Source organism: Larimichthys crocea, chromosome VIII (assembly GCF_000972845.2).
Source record: "Larimichthys crocea isolate SSNF chromosome VIII, L_crocea_2.0, whole genome shotgun sequence".
NCBI lineage: Eukaryota > Metazoa > Chordata > Actinopteri > Sciaenidae > Larimichthys > Larimichthys crocea.
Genome location: NC_040018.1, coordinates 8,972,156 through 8,991,670, shown reverse-complemented (window position 1 = coordinate 8,991,670; position 19,515 = coordinate 8,972,156). Strand labels below are relative to the sequence as shown.

Below are 19,515 nucleotides of genomic sequence, written 5' to 3'. Positions count from 1 at the left end.
ATAAAATAATGAGAAGAAAAGAAGATTTGAAGTACAAGCTATATTTAACACATATGCATATACAGACATACACACTTGCTGGGTGCCAAGATCTTGCAGACGAGAGACGGCAGAATGTTGTTAAGTGATAAAAAAATAACCTTGATGAACACCGTTTTCCCAATGCAGTAAACAAGCTTTCCCACTACATACAAGCTAGAGCATGTGAGATGGGCATGTGCTTTATTTATTTATCTATTTATTTTTCTTTTCTACATACATGTTTCTGGAAGTGTGAAAACGTGGAGTGGCAGCATTAGCAGAGAAGGAAGATGAGGGCTGCTACATCTGCTTTTAGGCTTTGATTTCTTCCTCCATCGACCCCTACCTGTCTCTGTCTCTGTTTCTCTCTCTCTCGATGGATTTTGGACGATGTGTAAAACCCTTGCATCCATGACTTGTTTTGTTATAGCTCCAAGGATTGCATTAGTTTGCTATCTGTGCCCTGAACTGTATATCATCTCTCCCACCCTGGCTTAAATAATTTATCTAATCCTGAATCGTGTGTTGTAAATTATGCTTATTTTGATACTGATATCAAAGGAAGCACACTATGTTGGGTTGCTCAACTACTCAGCCTTACACTTATGCCTCCAGGGTGCTTTGTACTCCGCTTCAGCCTGCGGTTGAATGCTAAAGAAAAAAAGAAACAGCTGGACTTAATGGTAAAACAGACAGAAATTGTGGAGACAGATGACAGATGTAATAGAAATGTGGTAGACAACATTTGACGGAAGAAAAGTTAATTTTCTTTCTGCCTGTGTGCATGAATAAGTTTCCTGTGTGTGCTGGTTAAAAGTAACTAAATAGTTGCTATCCAAAGAGAGATAGACAGATGTTCATGTTCACGTTGACAGAATAAAAACACCACCACATTTATAATCTCCTTTTTCTTTTCCTCTTTTCTCTGTGTACTCTTCCTTACCTTTTTTGTCTTCAGACACGGCATATGTTCGTGTTTTTATCAGTGACGTGAACGATAACAAGCCAGCATTTGCACAGGCATCCTATGAAGTTGATGTGGACGAGGACGCTGACGTAGGCTTTGCCATTCTCACGGTCGGTGCCAATGATGGAGATGAAGGTGAGTGACATGGATAAAGGAATATGTATGTGAATTTGTGCCTGTATGTTTCTTGGAATGGGGTGATGTACAGTAGATATAGAACTGAAAGTGTAGGAACGTTGGGGAGGCTGGTACTGTAAATCTATAATTTAGCACATTGCTAAACAGTTTTGCCTTTCTCTCACGCAAGAAAAATGTTCACCTTTCACTTTGTTGCGATTGTCTGACCCCTTTTACTTTGAAGGACAAAAAAAAAAAACTGTTGAAGTCATAAAAAACACAGCAGGATGTGAGTTTGAATCAGACCCATTTAATATAACCTTTTGATAGATGGCAAGGAAAAGAACTCTCGGGTGTTGAAATGCAACAATTCTTACTATTAAGGTTTTGCAAAGGTTTTCGAGGAGCAGCTGACTACGCTTCTGACATGGCTGGTATTTTTTACTCCTCCATAGAAAACGGGTTATATTTTAAAATGATCAAGTGCTTTTTAGTCCCAAGATTGTGAGAGTGGTGCTTTAAGTTTTTTAAGTTAAGTTGATGAATAGTGGTGAGTAGAGTCTACTCAAGTTAAAGTACAATAACTCTGATAACAAATGACTCAAAGTACCTGGTTAATAAATTACCTCTTAAGTACTTAAAGTTACTTTCCATTTTAATATTTTTAAGGGTGTGATTACTCCTTCAATGAACAGAAGGAAAATATTACAATGGGTGTGTTGTTATTTGTTATGAGTCACTACCCATCCATGTTGATGAATGATGATTGTTCAACTACAAGCAACACACACCTGATAATTCAGTCAAAGGTCATTGTGTGGCACATGCCTCCACATTGCTGAACCTCATAGAGAGCTACAATATCGTTTGGTTATCTAACATAACCTCAGTTCTTAGAATAATATGAGCGAGGTGTCTCGCTATGGGATGCAGCCTCCTGCAGCCCTGATAGAAGCATTTATCTCAATCCGCCAATCCTGATTGGCCGGTGAATGTGTTCATCCGCGCCGCACCCAGTAGTCCCATCTACTATATATAGTGTGCGCGGATAACATTCCCCTAATTCAATAAGCAAACCTCTTCTCACCGCCCAGCAAGAAGGGTCGTCTGGCGAGACACCTCGCTCATATTATTCTAAGAACTGAGGTTATGTTAGATAACCAAACGTTCTTCTTCATAATATTCACTCGGTGTCTCGCTATGGGATATGGTAGCTCCCGTATTGCCAGACAGCTTATCGAACAAGTACCAGCCAGTGGGGAGGGTCCATGGGTTCCAGCTAGAACTCCAGGACCGCGCTTGCCACGCACGGCCCTGACACATCAAGCATGTAGAACCGGACAAAAGTCAGAGGCGAGGACCAACTCGCTGCTGAACAAATGTCCTGAACAGACACTCCCCTAAATAAAGCCCAGGATGCGGCCATCCCGCGGGTAGAGTGCGCACGCACACCCGCCGGCGGCTGCAATCCCCTGCTCGTATACGCCAAAGCTATAGCCTCCACCACCCAGTGGGCGAGGCGCTGCTTTGTGACCGGCTGTCCCTTTCGGGGTTCAGCCCAGGAGACAAACAGCTGATCGCTCCTCCTGATGTTCTGTGTTCTGTCCATATAAGAGCGCACAGCTCGAACCGGACACAGCATGTGCGCTCGCTGCTCTCCAGGAGAAGCGGCGAACGCTGCGAGCTCAATCGGGGAACATGAGCCCACCACCTTAGGTACAAAGACCGGGTTGGGCTTCAGAACCATACGTGTGTTCCCCGGGGCGAACTGCGCGCACGCAGGGCTCACAGAGAGCGCATGGATATCACTCACTCGCTTCGCAGAGGCGAGAGCCAGTAACAGCACCGTCTTAAGGGACAGGTGTTTGAGACTCGCTTCCAGCAATGGCTCAAATGGGGGGCCTTTAAGCCCCTCCAGAACCACCGCTAAATCCCACGGAGGTATTAGTGGTCTGGAGACAGGGAGCAACCTACGCGCGCCCCTCATAAACCGGCACACCAAAGGGTGTTGGCCCGCTGTTTTGTCCCCAAATCCTATATGGCAGGCCGCTATAGCCGCCAGATAAACCTTAACCGTGGAAAAGGCTTTTGCCTTATCAATCAGGTCCTGCAAAAACGACAGTATCGCTGGCACAGAACACTGAAAAGGGATGTGGCCTCGTTCGAGACACCACCGCTCAAACACTCCCCACTTAGAGTCGTACAGAAACCTAGTGGATGGAGCTCTGGCGTTTTGTATAGTGTTAACCACACTCTGCGGAAACCCAGCAGTGGTCAAATTGAACCACTCACGGGCCAGGCCCACAGTTGCAGTCGCTCCGGGTGCGGGTGGAACACCGTCCCCCCGCCCTGCGAGAGCAAGTCCCTGCGCACCGGCAGGCTGGGCGCATAGCATCTGATGTATCTCCGCTAGCCAGTGCAGCGCTGGCCAGTGTGGAGCTATCAGGATCAGCCTGTGATTGTGCCCCCTCACCCTGGCGAGAGTGGGGGGTATCAGGGCCAGTGGAGGAAACGCGTAGAGCAGCTCGTGCGGCCAAGCGTGCGCTAGTGCGTCTACGCCCAGGGGAGCGTCCAGAGTGCATAGAGAGAAGAACAGCTCGCACTGAGCGTTTTCTCTGGACGCGAACAGATCTACTCTGGCGCGGCTGTAGCGCGCCCATATCTGCTCCATGACCTGCGGGTGCAGCATTTATTCCCCGTACATCGGCGCGCCCCTGGACAGCAGGTCGGCACCTGTGTTCAGGGTCCCCGGGACGTGAGTCGCCCTCAGGGAAAGAAAGTGCACACTGCTCCAGATGATCAGTTTGCGTGCCAGAGTGTGCAACACACGAGAGCGCAACCCCCCTTGACGGTTGATATACGCTACTGTCGTTGTGTTGTCCGTCCTCACCAGGACGTGGCGGCCCGAGAGGAACGGAAGGAAGTGTTTCAGAGACAGAAACACAGCTGAGAGCTCGAGAAAGTTTATATGAAGACGTTGGAGAGCCTGGCTCCAGCGTCCTCTCACAAACCTGCCCTCGTAAATGCCACCCCAGCCGGATAGGCTGGCGTCCGTGGTGACCACCTTTCTGGACGAGACAGTGCCCATGGACACCCCCTGAGTCAGGAAAGATGGGGCCCGCCAGTGGCGCAGAGCCGTCACGCAGTCTGCTGTGACCGTTATCCACCGTGCACCATGACGCACGGGATCCAGCCTGAGCGAAGCGACCCAGCGCTGAAATTCCCGCATGTGAAGACGGCCGAGGCGGGTCACGAGGATGGCTGAAGCCATCAGACCCAGCAGCCGAAGACACAGTCTGAACTGGACAGACCTGTGTCGACTGAAGCGCGCGAGGCACGCTTTGAAAGCTTTCACTCTCTCCTCCGAGAGGCGAGCAGTGAATGGCACGGAGCGCAGGGATAATCCTAGAAAGCATATCTCCTGCGTCGGAGAGAGTTGGCTCTTCTCCATATTTATCACAAAACCCAAATTTATTAGGTGTTCCGTGACAATGTGCGTGTGAACCCTGGCCTCCTGTTCTGACTGCGCCAGCAGGAGCCAGTCGTCCAAATATGTGGCCAGCCGTATGCCCCGGCGTCTGAGCGGGGCCACAGCGGCCTCTGTGCACCGTATGAAAACCCTCGGGCTGAGAGACAGGCCGAATGGGAGCACACGGTATTCGTAGCACACCCCCCGAAAGGCGAATCGGAGATATTGTCTGTGAGGGGGGTAAATGGGAATGTGGAAATACGCGTCTTTCAGATCCACGGACGAAAACCAATCGTTCGGTCTTACTAGACGCAGCAGTGCCGCATGTGTCAGCATCCTGAATTTGTATTTCCGCAGAAATTTGTTCAGGGCCCGCAGGTCCAGAATAGGGCGGATTCCTCTTCCCCCCCGTTTGGGAACGAGGATACATCTGGAGTAAAAACCTGACAGACTGTGTTCGGGAGATACGACAGAAATGGCTCTTTTTTCTAACAGAGAGAGGATTTCCTCCTGTAAGATTCGAGCTAATTCTCCCTGTGCTCGTGACTGTATTACGCCGGAGAAACGGGGAGGGACAGCGGCGAATTGGAGCCTGTATCCCCGAGAAATTGTGCGTAACACCCACGGTGAAGCTGCGGTTGCTTTCCAATTCTCCCACTTGAGAGAAAGAGGAGAAGCGCATTGCAGCCCCTGCTCTATCACGGGAGGTCCCGACAGCGGTGCTGTGGTGCCCCCTTGCGGTAGAGCGGGGAAATAACCCCTGGGCATCGCCGCAGGAGCGGCGGGACCTGTCGCTCTGCTCCCCGAGGATGGTGATGCCTATCCCGGGGGCAGAGCCGCAGAGGGCTTGGTGGCCACACTGCTTATAGACAGGGTATTTTTGTTCATTTTGGCTTTTTTTGCTATCTGCACCCTCGGCTCGTGGCCTGGCTGTGACAGATTTCTTTTTATTTTCACACGTTTGGGGACATGTGTGTATGTGTGTGCTTGCGGACATTTTGCTCGGGGCGCAACAGCGCAAACCTCCGAGGCGATGTCTCTCCTCCCGCGGACCGGCTCTGGGGTGGGCAGCGGCGGCGTGGGGCGCACACGAAAAAGCCAGAACGGTGGGCCTGCATAACGGGGAACGGCAGGACGCTCCACCCGAAGAGAGGAAGGCTGTCAGGCCGCTCTCTTCTTCTTCCTCGCCTGGGGGACCGAGGCCGCGGCGGCTGGGGGCGGCGGCGGGACTGCGGTCGGGGCAGGAGATTTTCTGTGCCAGCTGGCTCCGGGCTCTCTCCTCGGAGGGAGGGGCGGGCCGAGCTGCTGCGGCCGCTTCGGCATCTTGAAATGCGGCGGCTGAGAGGCAGCTTGAGCAAACGATTTGCGCTGCACTGGAGGTGACGGTGTTGGTGCTTTTCGAGGGAGACAAAGTTTCAGGGCTTCGTTGTCCTTCTTCTTTGCCTCACATCGCTGCTGCATCGTGGCCAATGCAGAGCCGAAAACACCCTCCGGGACAATTGGCATATCCAGTATGTCATCCCGCTCCCTGTCAGTCAAGTTAGCGAGGCTGAGCCATCTCGCTCGCTCCTGAATGACGAGGGTCGCCATCACCCTGCCCGTGGCCTGGACTGAGACGCGCTGGATGCGGAGGGACAAATCGGCGATGACCGCCGTTTCCTCCCACGCGTCGGGGTCCTGCTCGTCAGCGGATGCCCCAAACAGCTCTGCCTGATAGGCAGTGAGGATGGAGAGAGCGCTGAGAGCCCTGGCCGAAAGGGCGGCTGCCTTATACGCCCTCTCGGCCAGTGCAGACTGGAACCGCTCGGGCTTGGTTGGCAGCGTCGGACGCCTGGAGGAGGCCGCAGATAGCTGGCTCGTGCTGCCCGGGCAGAGATGCGCAGCTACGGGGGCTTCCACCGGAGGCATCGAGATGAGATTCTGGGCTTCCATCGCCTCGCAGTCGAGGGATGCTGCGCCCGGGATGGGGCTCCTGTTGCTGTACGGGCAGTTATTCCAAGTTTTGGACAGCTCGGCCAGCAACTCGGGGAAGACGGGAAGAAGCTGTTTTACCGCACTACGGGCCAGGGGGAGCCGCTTGCCTTCATAGCGGGACCGGGTAGGCTCCGCTATTGCAACCGGCCAGGGGACCTCCAGCTTCTCTGCCGCACGTTTGCACGTGCTGAGCAGGTCCACATGGAGGGAGGGAGCTGGAGAGCTCACCCCGCCGTCCTCCCTGTTGGTAGACTCGGGCAGCTTCGGCTTTTCAGCCAGGGCTGGGGCCACGAAGGTGTCGTCTTCCTCCTCGTCCTCTGATATGAGGAACAAGGCGTCATCGTCATCCTCTGTGAGGCCAATTTCCAGCACGTCTTCCTCGGGAAACGGGGAAGCTCGGAGCTGCTCGCACTGGGCGGCCCAGTCGTAGCCAGTCTCCAGAACTTCCCCGGCCATGATCTCGTCTTCCTCCGTGGCTGCGCCTAGGTCAGCGGTGGGGAGAAACGGGTCACGGTCCGCGAGGCTAGCTTGGCGGGCTAGCCTGCGTCTGTGGCTCTTGACCGTGAACACTTTGCAGTGTCCACAGGACCCGGGAATTTCGAGGGCTAACCTGGCGTGGTCAACCCCCAGGCAGGTACTGCACACCGGGTGGGTGTCCCGTCCTGAAATTTTGTTCCCGCAGCAACAGAGCCGAGAGTCTCCTCTGGTGTGAGGATTTTTAGTGGTCTCCATTTCGCCAACAAGCTGGAGTGCTAGTGGAGAAAAGGGTCGTGGCTAGCTGGTGTGCTAGCGTGGGGTCGAGAGGGTAGCTGGTGTGCTAACTTAGCTTGACCGTGTGAGCGTCCGTGGAGGGGACGGAAAAGGATACTTACCGGTCCGGTCTGGTATGAATGGACAAGGCAGAAGCCAGAGCACAACACTAGCGTCCGGTGACGGAAGCTAGCAAAGATCCGTCTGGTGAACAGTTAAGCTAGCGAAAAGCTCTGACGTGAGATAAGTTCTCAGGTGAGAAGAGGTTTTGAATTAGGGGAATGTTATCCGCGCACACTATATATAGTAGATGGGACTACTGGGTGCGGCGCGGATGAACACATTCACCGGCCAATCAGGATTGGCGGATTGAGATAAATGCTTTTATCAGGGCTGCAGGAGGCTGCATCCCATAGCGAGACACCGAGTGAATCTTATGAAGAAGAACATAAACTATAATATAATATAATGTGGTTTATGACCGTTGATTCAGTTTTCCTGAATAGAGCTAGCTGTAACACAACAAGGACTGAAAATGGGGACATTCGCTAGAATTTAGTAAGTACAGTACTTTTAAGCTAGAATTGTTGAAGACCCTATTAGTTACACAGGCCTAACTTGTTGACCCTTCCAGTGCACTAACCTTTAATAAAAAAACTAATTAAGAGGCCTCATTAGAATCTGAGAGCTTACCAAGATAACAAAATACAAAGATTTAGGTCTGTGGTGGATCATGCCAAGGGACTCGGCTGTCATGACCAGAGGCAAAAGTCAGTTCACAACAGAAAAGGCAAAACCATTATTACTTTGAGGAATGAAAAGAGACTCTCATATCTTAAAGCTCTGTGGCTAACGCTATCAAAATGCATCTAGAAACTGAGTAGGACTCAGATGAGAAAAGGTCTGGCAGTTGAAGATCAACACCAAAATCAAATGAGAATTGCTCATTGTATGTGACTAGGGCTTATGCAACAAAATGGTGATTGCAACAGACATCATGATGCAGCTGAATGAGAGTGAACTAAAAAATGTTTCTACTTCAACAGAGCACAGACAACTGAAAACTAGGCACATTGGCTCTTTATTTAGCCATCACAACTGCGTTTATATGCATATATGAGTTAAGAAACGTAAGAACTGGACTACGGAAAATACCACAATAAATAATGTGGTAAATAAAGCACAATGCATTTTATATTTTACATTATTCAAAGTAGCTACCTGTTGCTTTAATTACAGCTTTGCACAATTTTGGCATTCATGAGGGAGTCACCTGGAATGGTTCTTAATTAACAGGTGTGCCTTGTCAAAATTGCCTTTGACTAAGTAAAGAGAAATGATATAGTAATTACTTTTAGACATGAAGGTCAGTCAATCTGGAAAATTTCAACAACCTTGAATGTGTCTTCAAGGACAGTCACAAAAACCATCAAATACGATGATGAAACTGACCGAGGACCGCCCCAGGAAAGAAAGACCAAGAGTTCAAGTTAATTACAGTTACTGGCCTTACAAATTTTGCAATTAATTGCACATTAGAGTCCACATCGATGCTGCAGAGTTCAAGTAGCAGACACATTTTTTTTTGCTGCAAAAACAAAAACACTAACTATCTAAAGAAAATTAGGATAAGGGACATCCTGACAACATCCATGATTGCAATTGCTTTTAATATATTTGTTATAAATAAATATAATAATCCCATATGTTTTAAATATAGTAACTGAACCGATTTTAGGAATGTATTCCACCATCCAAACCATTCTAAGATAAAGCTACTTCACAATATGTTGTTTTTGTTACTTTTGATAATCTGAGACTTTTAACTAAAAACAGCTACCATGACTGGTGACACAAAAAATACAGTAGCCCTAAAGCTGCTTTATAGAATTTTCATGGATTTCCTTAATAAATCACTAGAAAAGTCAGATTTTTGCACCCTTGTTTAGGCTACCAGGTAACAATCTTCTCCTCTGCCTTTGTTGGTCTTTTGCCACATTTGCTGGCATATTATAGCCTAGCCTGTTGATTAGTAGAATAGTATGAAATGGTGAGCAGGAATGTGTATCATGGGCTAAAACATGTTAAAAAACTCCTTTTAGCTAATTTCATATTCAGCTGTAAAGCAGTTAAAAGGCTTGGCTTTGACACTATGAGCAACGCTTTACTCTTATTAGATGTGCATAATGTGTGTCACTTCTGATTTAGAAAATATATATATATATACTTTGAAAGTCAGCTGAAAGTTTTTTTTTATGACTCAAGTCATTTAGTTTAACACTGACAGTGAGTTTTATTTTTTTGCTCTGATTATTGTTATGGATGTTTAGAAATCCCATTCATCTCTCACAGAACATGGAAAGGACAAACAAAATAATCCCTTGTATTAGTATTTGAAATTAAAATTCTATATCGTCAAATTTTAGCTTGCTGTATTTCAAATGGTGTAATGATGCACTGTCATTGTTAAAAAAGACATATTTGAAATGGCATGGTTTTGCTACTGTTATGAAATTTTCTATCCTTAGTTTAGTTCACACAGGGTCACGCGTGGGCCTTGAGGTCCTCAGCGGTAGTAGTTGCTTGGCTTTGTTTGAGGAAAGCAGATGCCAGCCTATCTCGACGTTGCGGTGACCAGGGTCGAATCATCTGAATATTGCCTAGACATAATAGATAGCTTGCCGTTGACGTTCCATTAACATAAATAGACAACAGTGGCTCCAGACTAGAATGTGCTGACAGTAACACAAACATGGGTAAATACATTCTCTTTGGTATTTGTGGTGTTATCTGTAGAAGTTTCAAGTCTGACCAGCAGCAGGAGTTCAGCAGAATGTGAGACCGACTCAGGCACTTCTGATGAACTTTGAGAGTGTCTCTAATTCTCCTTGGTCAAGTGCCAATAAATAATACAGCATAAGACATCAGAGGCTCCTGAACAGTCTTCCCTCCTGACCTCACCATTGACCATTGATTTCAGCAGCTTATCCACAACATCTACTGCTTACAAACGGGAAGCCTGAGTTTTCTACCTGTGATCTGTGATGAATAGTTTTTTAGTCATTGTTTCAGCAAGACACTCTTATGCTCTCTCCTTTTTTTCTGATTTAAAAAAAATAAATAGCAGAGACCTTAACTTTATTAACTGCTCCTTTAGTTCAGTATGAATTACAGATTCTTACCTTAGACTTTTAGACACCATCTTGTACCTTCTTTTTTTTTTTTTTTTTTTTTTTTTTCTAAATGGATCAAATGGTACACTTCTGAGGCCCTATTATGTGCCTGTCGTGGTTCACCTGTGAAAATTGTACTCCTCCTGATTGTAAAAGCAATCCCTCTGTGTAAAACAAGAGAGAGATTGAAAGCCAGTGTTGGATTGAAAAGGGTAGCCACCCAATTGAATTTTACACAGGAAGAGCCTGGGAGTGGTGTTCATTCAGTGTATTTACTGCTGCTAGGGTTTATGCTTAGCAAAAAGTCCAAATGAGTTCTGCATGTAAGCGAGTTGGTAATGCTGTTTATATAATATATAAAAATTTAGATTGACGTAACTAAGTAGTGACACTCAGACACTGATGTCAGCTTATGAAAGTTTGCCTGTCAGTGTGTTTCTGGCTTTGGTGTCTCTACCACACACGCACACACATGCACACACATAGACAAGACAAGTGATAAGGCCATTGTGAAGTGGATCGGTTTGTCTTGGAAATAGAGAAGCAAGAATCTGCTAATAGTAATATATAGAGAGGGACATTGTGGATGTGGGAGTAAAGAGGAGAAAGGAGAGAGAGAGATATAACTCTCTTATTATCTGGCATTTATCATAGCAGACTGCAGAGGCCTGCTGTGAACCGGGGAGATAAATAACCCTCGTCGGTTACACACATGCACATAAGATCACTTATTTGCTTGCTTACTTGTGTGAGTTCAAAGAAACCTGCTGGAGTCCAAAATAAGGTTATTACCACCAACTGAGAGAGACGCAGGAAGCAGTAACGTGTGTGTGTGTGTGCAAGTGTAATTTTTCTTTTTTGTTTTTTTGAGGGGTGTATAGAGGCTTAAGTTAGTGGAGGAGGAATAGATTGGAGAAGAGATTTTACACTCCTGCCAGTAATGAGGACAATGTGTTGTTGCATGTCGAAGATGTGCATATTGTAGAGCTACCATAGCTAATATATCATACACAAAGGCCCTGAGTCTGAGACCACATTGAAAATCCCCTATTTTCACGGAAACCTGTACATAATCAAAAAGTTTGAGGATTGAAAACGGAAAGTGTCAGAAGTCAAATTGTTATTCTCAGCAAAGAGGGGCTTGCTCAGCATCAAATCATGGCTAGACTCAAGCTTTTTAAGGGGTTATTGCATGGTGGAAGCAAGACCAAACACTGAGACACAAGAATTTTTCAGTGCATGGAAAAAAAGTTATGGCATCAGAAGGGTGCATGTAAGGAGAGCAATGTGCCAAAGTCATAGTGAAACATGCTGCTGGGAATATTTAAGTCTGAACGTGTTGCTTACTTCCATGTAAAAAAAAAGAAAAGAAAAAAGTATTACATTCAAGACAAATGCATATATCTTGGCTAGTGGTCTCATGCTTTTGGACCCCACTGAATATTAATATGAATTAACTGCTCATCACCAGTCCATGAAATATCATTATACCACAAGATAGAAGCATAATTTGACATTTTTCAAATGTCAAACTTGAAGCTCCAGTCTGTTGTCTTTTTTTATTGACTTTACTGAATGCAAAGATCAGAATTAGAATTAAAATATGCAGTCATTTTAAGATTTTTTTTTTTTTTTTTTTTTTTTGGCCTTTTATGCCTTTAATGATAGTACATCTGAAGATAGACAGGAAGCAGAGAGAGGGACAGTGACATGCAGCAAATGGCCGTCCGATTGTGGACTCAAACCGGGGCCGGCTGCAGCGAGGACCACAGCCCCTTACACACAGGGCGGCCGCTTAACCCACTGCGCTACCGACCGCCCCGAGCATGCAGTCATTTTAATAGAGTCATGACCGCACCTTTAGAAGAACCAGCGTCAGAAGTAGCAACCTGAGATGTTATCACTTGTCTTGGCTATAAATGCATATGAATGTGTACATTCTTTCCTTATTTCCTATGTTTTATTTTGATACCATTTTTAAAAATGGGGGGAAAGCAGCATTTGGGTAATGTTTTGCTGTAATAGTAATGTCTAGGAGTCTGAGAAAAATGAGAGTGCATTTTCAAACTAAAGTCAAAAGGGTGAAAGTTGCAGTATTAGTGTCAGAGAAGAGTTTTAAAATTGAAATGTCAAGGATAAAACATTCTGTCTTTCTCAGAGAGTGCTCTATTAGAATTGGGTTATCTGCATACTTATCTGTATGTAAGTGAAACTGTGACACATCATCTCCAAAAGTCGTAGGTCATTGTACACCATACTCTAATCTGGTATTAATGTATACTGTAGTTTTCTTAAAGTACAGTACCAAGGGAGATGAAAAGCATTTTGAAATTGGTACAACTGGGAAAAGACATTCATATTATCTCCATTTGTTTGTTTATTTTAACAGTTGTGCTGTTTCTTTTGTCCCTTGGGTCTCAGCAGTTTTTTTTTTTTTTTTTTTAAATACTTAAGAGATTGAGACAACTAGAAAAGCAGGAGAAAGAGGGTGAGAAAGAAGAAAGGATGCAATTGCTTATATCCCCTAACGTCTCATTTAAAATGCCAACAGACAGGCGGTACAAAACGATCTGGATCTTCCTTTACTTTCATCTTGCTAATAAGCTGTGAATCTCATCTTGTCTTCAGAGGTTTCTCATTTCCCTTTCATATTAACATGAGGGGTGGTAGATGCAATGGTGATTGAGATGCAGACCTTGGCTTTACCAGTAATTGCATTGAGAGGGAACATTTTGTTGATCAGCATCTAATAGACTTTATTAAAAATGCTTTGCAGAGCTTAAAAAGAAAGGAGATTATTAAGTGAGGTCGGGAGAGAACTTTGGAGACAAGGAGAGGGGAATTTCACTGCAATATGATTTTAGATTGCTTGGAACAATGGAGTATTAATTATTTAATAGAAAATCAATGCATTCATATTGTGTTTAATCTCTTTTATTTTTACAGACTTCTGATAAGCAACATAAAGGCACTTTAAGTCCTAGCAGACATAGGATCTGATTAGATTCTAAACATGGGTATAATAATACCATGTGTCATGCTTAACAGCCTTGTTAAAGTTGATTCTTGTATAAATGGTACTTAACTCGCCATACCTCTGTCATTATAAACACCATCAAATTGGATTCTGTCGCATTGCTCTGCTAGTGAGTTTGCTATAGCTGTGGCACTTGTACCTGCAATGAAAGACATTAGATCTAAATGATTAGTGCAGGTTCTTTTCATGGTTGCATAAGCTCAGTGCTGTTTTCCAGGCAAATATGGTAGCTTGTGCAGACAGACAAAAAACAGTTGTATATCCAATGTTTACATGCTTTAACACTCAGGACCTTGCAGGTACCTTCTATGAATATCATCTGATGTTTGAACCCATCCACAATTACCACACTTGTAATGGGACTGCTGAAGAGTTATAGATAATTATATCCTTAGCTATCAAATGTTCTACATGTGCCAATTAACGGCCAATTAACACTTCTGATAGAGGAACTTATACATAACATTGATTAAAATAAATAAATAAAACATACAAACAAACAAAAAATATAGTAACAATTACATGCGTTGGTCCCTTCTAGAGATATGTATCAGAGGACACTCTCCACTGAAAGTGCATTGTTGTCTATATTAGGGGGAAAGTGATAACACATTTCTTTTTCTTATTTCGTTTAAATACCGCATATATATATATATATATACACACCTGAACTTTTAATGGAGGACTTTGCTCAGATTATCTGGGTTAGAATCCATCTTACTTTCGACAAAAAAAAGTCATTGTCAGCTATTGAAGGCCAAAAGGGCAAATTTCGAATGCCCTTCGAAATTTTCCTTTTAAATATAAAGTAATATATAATAATCCAATAATTCAATTTTCTTTGAAATGCTTCATTTTTGTTTTGTGTTTTGAACATGGTCCTGTCAATAACACCAAAAAATGAATTGTTATCTGTTTAAAAGTCTTTAAATGTATTAGCTGTACACTATCTCATCTTAAACCGCCACTCAACTTCAACTGAAGAGATGTTGTGGTTTGAGAGCATGGATGCAAATCAGTAAGAAGATTAACAAGTGTTGTGTGGGAAGACATCAGTTTGTAACATGAAAAGACAGAAAAAGCTTCAGTGAGGTTATCAGAACCTAAGGGTTAGATGTCCATTACAATACAAATTGTTGGGATAGGCAATCGTTTTCCTCTGCATGGCTTTGAAATATTTGACTTTTACATCCTTAAATATTTCTTTTCATAAATATCCTAGATATCCAATGATAGATATCTTTTGTAAGGGTAGAGGCTGCCATTGTTGAAAGACTAATAACAATCAGATCGCACCAAGAACTCCATATCTGACAGCTAAAGCAGGCTGATGCTATCTATCTCAGTTAAGTAAGACAGATTGTTGGATTGGCAAAAACAGACAGCAACAGACTAGATGGGGACTTCCAATTCATGTGGGATCAGGTACAAATACGACCATGGCCGTAACAAGACTTACTTAATATACACTCCTTTGTCAGTAACTGAGGTTCATTGTATGAACTGTCATTCTTCATTCAACCCACATATATTCCCTTTCTGCAGGTGGAAATGCTAAGCTGCGCTACCAGATCACATCAGGGAACACAGGAGGGGTGTTTGATGTGGAACCAGAGGTGGGCACTATCTTTATTGCCCAGCCTCTGGACTATGAACAGAACAAAAGGTAGGAGCACATTCCAGCTAACAGTATACACTATTTTTTTTCCTGTTGTTGTTGGATCTGTTGCTTATCTTGTGAAAGAAAAAGAAAAAAAAGTTTTTGCTTCTGCTCAGGTACAAGCTACATGTACTGGCTTCGGATGGAAAGTGGGAGGATTACACGACAGTGACTGTGAACGTGGTGAACAAGAATGATGAGGCTCCGGTGTTTACTGTCAATGAGTACTACGGCAGTGTAACAGAGGAGCTGGATGGCTCACCGGTGTTTGTGTTACAGGTACAGTCCAATCATTATTCAGCTGCTCCATTCACTAAGGACATACCTAAATTTCCCCTTATCATACTTGAAGACTAGGGCTAATTAGTTATACATTGCAATACAAGAATAATTCTGGTTCTGGATTTCCGGCCATGAATCATCAATTGGTGAGGATTTTGCCTGAGACATGCAGTTTGTGTTTTAGCACATATAATGCATGTACTGTATATTTCAATTTATAATATATATGCATATTTAACACCCTGTTAATGCGATCCAGCTTAAAATAGGTAATGTATACAGGCACTGCCTTTTCAATAAACTCAGGGAATTAATCTTTGCTCATTTAGATGGTTAGCTACAGCTGATTAAAACCTTTGAGTGACATTTCAGCTGGCCAATCAACAGTGGCCTGCTAGAAAGAAGACACTGTTTCTGTCACGGAATATAAGTATGTATTAGACATTGACATGTTTCATAGCATATTTTAAGTCTTTGCCGTCAACATCCACTTATGCTTTCAAACTTGAACTAAACGTTCAAACGTATTTAGAAACCAGCAGAAATCAAAGTCTTTTTTTATTAAGTGATTACTGTGCAGCCGTGGCTGGATATGGTCCCTTGTATGACCATTCAGAGTTTAATGCTGCAGCTACAGTATGTAATTCATAATGAATCATTCTGGGGAAAAGATCAGTTATTTTAACTCACCATCATTAAGCACATCTCTATTACATGAGAACATACTCAAAATACAGAATTCTACTACTACATATATGTTGTTATTTAATACAAAGCCTGGTGCTGTTTCCCCTCTCTGCATATGTAAGAGGACATGTCTTACTCTTTTAACGGAACACAGATTCATTTTGGCTCTACATCACATTGCAATTAACATGCTAAATTGAAACATCTTTGCACTGCCCAGGGTGTAATTTGTGCTGATGTGTTGAGGATGAGTGTGAAAAGGAGAAGAAGAAGAAGAGAGGCAGGAGAGGGTGGGGGTTGCGGTTGAAGAGCTTGGATCATTGCCAGGTTTACCTACCAGAGAGTTCATAAGCAGTTGTGAAGTGCTTCCAGTCAAGATATCACTCCAAGTCAGCAGCATATCAATAATTAAATAGTGTAAAAAAAAGTGATTACGCTCTCATCACCCTCTGTCTCTCTGTACCTTTGATGTTGTAGGTAACAGCTTCTGACCCAGATAAAGATGCTGACCAGGAGGCCCTGCGTTACTCTCTCCATGGCCAGGGTGCCGAGAGTGAATTCATCATTGATGAGGTCACAGGCAAGATCTACGCCCAGCGGACATTGGACCGCGAGGAACGTGCTGTGTGGCGTTTTGTTGTCTTGGCCACAGACGAGGGCGGCGAAGGTCTGACAGGCTTCACCGACGTCATCATCAATGTGTGGGACATCAATGACAATGCGCCTGTCTTCACCTGCGCCCCTAGCTGTCACGGAGATGTGGCAGAGAATTCGATTGTGGGGACATCTGTGATGGAGATGACGGCCACCGACCTGGACGACTCAGCGGTTGGGCAGAACGCTGTGCTTTCTTACAGAATTATGGGTAGTTTAGACGCCACCAACATGGGGGTGGGAGGAGTGCCTGCTTTCTCAGAAATGTTCACTATCAACCCCACCACAGGGACAATCAGTGTAGCCATGGGTGGTCTGGATAGAGAGCAGGTTGAGTCCTACCTCTTGGTTGTGGAGGCCAGAGATGGGGGAGGAATGACAGGAACTGGAACTGCTACTATACAAATCAAGGATGTGAACGACCATGCTCCAAGATTCATCGATCACTCCTGCCTGGCAAGGATATCTGAGAATGCAGAGCCCAACGCAGAGGTGGGTCAGAAGAGGCTTCCCTGTTGATGAGGCACCATTTTTTTTATTACCTTATTTCAGAGAATCCATATTCTTTAATTCATTTTAAATCACCTTTTACTCTACCTTAAATTTGAATTTGAATGGGATTTCTTAGATACAGTATAAGAATGAAAAATATGGCATCTGCTGACATCTGAAATCAATAATGGACTGAGGCAGAAACAAACAAAAAGAGTGGAAAAAGAGAGTTTTTCCCTAGAAGAGCATAGACTAAACCATGCAGTTTTCTTGCCCAGTACAGGACAAACAGAAAATAAAAAATAAATAAAATAAGCAACAAAGTGAAAAAACAACTATAGTTAGTGCTCCCACATAGAACCACAACAATAAATGTTACCACATTAAATCCAAAAAGCTGCCTTTCGAAGCAAATGTTTTAACACAGTTCTACTCTGTATCCATTTTTTTCCTCAATTTTTCATTTTTAGAACTTGTGGAATTTTGTTGAATCTGAAGGTATATTGTCATAATACAATTTGTAACCAGATGCCATTGTTTCCATTTTCGAACTCTGCTACTTTGCATTTGTCAGGAATACACTAACACCTTAGAGATATTTCAATTCATGTAATCAAAAGCAAAAATATAAGAAGCCAGTGATCCTGAGAAAATAGAGCCTACATACTTGATTCACAGAATATATCATTTGTCTAAGGTCCTGGAGCTTGCCGCAGAGGACCGAGACACTGGAGAAAATGCCCAGCTGACCTTTAGTGTTGTGGCTGGAGACCAAGAGCAGAAGTTCTACATGGTCAGTCACAAGCAGGAGCAGCGTGGCACCCTGAGGCTTAAGAAACGTCTGGACTATGAACGACACAGTGAACAGAGGTTTAACCTCACTCTGAAGGTATGCTGAGGCTGTTCCAAAAGCCCTGATCAACCACACAGTCTTGCACTATTAAAGATTGATTGATTCAGCTTCTGTATCATGTCCCTGACTCTAATTCACAGTGTTTAATTTCACTTTTTTGGAGAGAACCTTCAGTGAAAAGTATGCAGCATGTGTGAGGGGGATATAGAGTCCGAGTCAAGACTGCTAGTAGCTAGATGAACAGTGTTGTTGTGCCTGATTTTGTGAAGTGTTGAAAATAAGAAATGGATTTCAGGAAGCCATCTGAAATTTGTGTACATTCACATACAGTATATTCCTAGGAAGTTTTGAGAATCGTTGAAAGTGATGGGGGGAAAAATGGAAAAGGTTTTGTGAAATGTTGTATGCATTGATCTCAGCGATATTTGTTTTTCTTTAGTGCTTATAAATCTCTCAAACCAGCCAGTCAGCCCATCCATCAAAGGCCAACACAAAGTATTTCAAGGTGAAGGGAATGCTATAAAGCCAGTCAAACAGAAAGTGTCATCTGTCAGTTACAGACAGGAACTTTAAAGCGCCACAAAGCAACTTTTCATATTGGTGGCAGTGTGAGGTAGCTACTGGAAAATAACCTGAAATTCTATAAGGCAATATAAAAATCAGCTGCAGCACATTTGTGCACACAAAGGCAGATGGTGTGATATTGCTTTATAGCCAAAGATGTAAAAGAACAAAATATTTGATAGCATGGGCCTGGTCACTTTAGGTAAGTTATATTCATTTTCTTCATGACTTTTCACAAGCTCTTGGTTCCTGTTTCAGGTTGAAGACCTGGACTTCTCCAGCCTTTTGCACTGTGTGGTAGAAGTGGAGGACTACAACGACCATGCTCCCGTCTTTATTCCACATTTCTTGTCTCTTGCCCCTCTACCTGAAGACATCTCTGTGGGAACTAGTGTGGCCCGTTTGGTGGCCAGTGACTCTGATTCAGGCCAGAACCGCGACATCACCTATAGCCTATCTGAGGACTCAGATCCTGAAGGACTGTTCACTATTGACCAGTCGGGTGTACTCTCTGTAGCCCGGCCTCTAGATCGGGAGAGGATACCACAGCATCACTTGGTGGTCATAGCAATGGATCATGGGGTTCCACCTCTAACGGGCAGTGCCACTGTCCAGCTCCCCTTGTTGGATGTAAATGATAATGGACCAGAGTTTGAGGCGGCATACTCCCCAATAGTCTTTGAGAATGTGGCTGGACCACAGGTAGGCTTGACAGGGTTTGATCACAAGTTAATATGTAATGACTGATATAATGTTATTGTTCATTGAAAAGAAGGAAGAAGAAATTGTCCTTCCTCTGTGGTATGGATGAGAAA

The 19,515-nt window shown here is 44.3% G+C and overlaps 1 protein-coding gene across 1 annotated transcript in view; it reads left to right on the top strand.

Annotated features, from left to right (window-relative positions):
- The window catches only part of LOC109139107 (neural-cadherin), a 267,154-nt gene that overhangs the window by 134,647 nt on the left and 112,992 nt on the right, over positions 1-19,515 (top strand). Inside the window, exons 16-21 of the mRNA XM_027281561.1 lie at positions 980-1,123; positions 15,054-15,174; positions 15,285-15,447; positions 16,615-17,283; positions 17,981-18,172; positions 18,959-19,402. Of these exons, the coding sequence (XP_027137362.1) occupies positions 980-1,123; positions 15,054-15,174; positions 15,285-15,447; positions 16,615-17,283; positions 17,981-18,172; positions 18,959-19,402 (1,733 nt within the window). The remainder of the gene's footprint in view (positions 1-979; positions 1,124-15,053; positions 15,175-15,284; positions 15,448-16,614; positions 17,284-17,980; positions 18,173-18,958; positions 19,403-19,515) is intronic.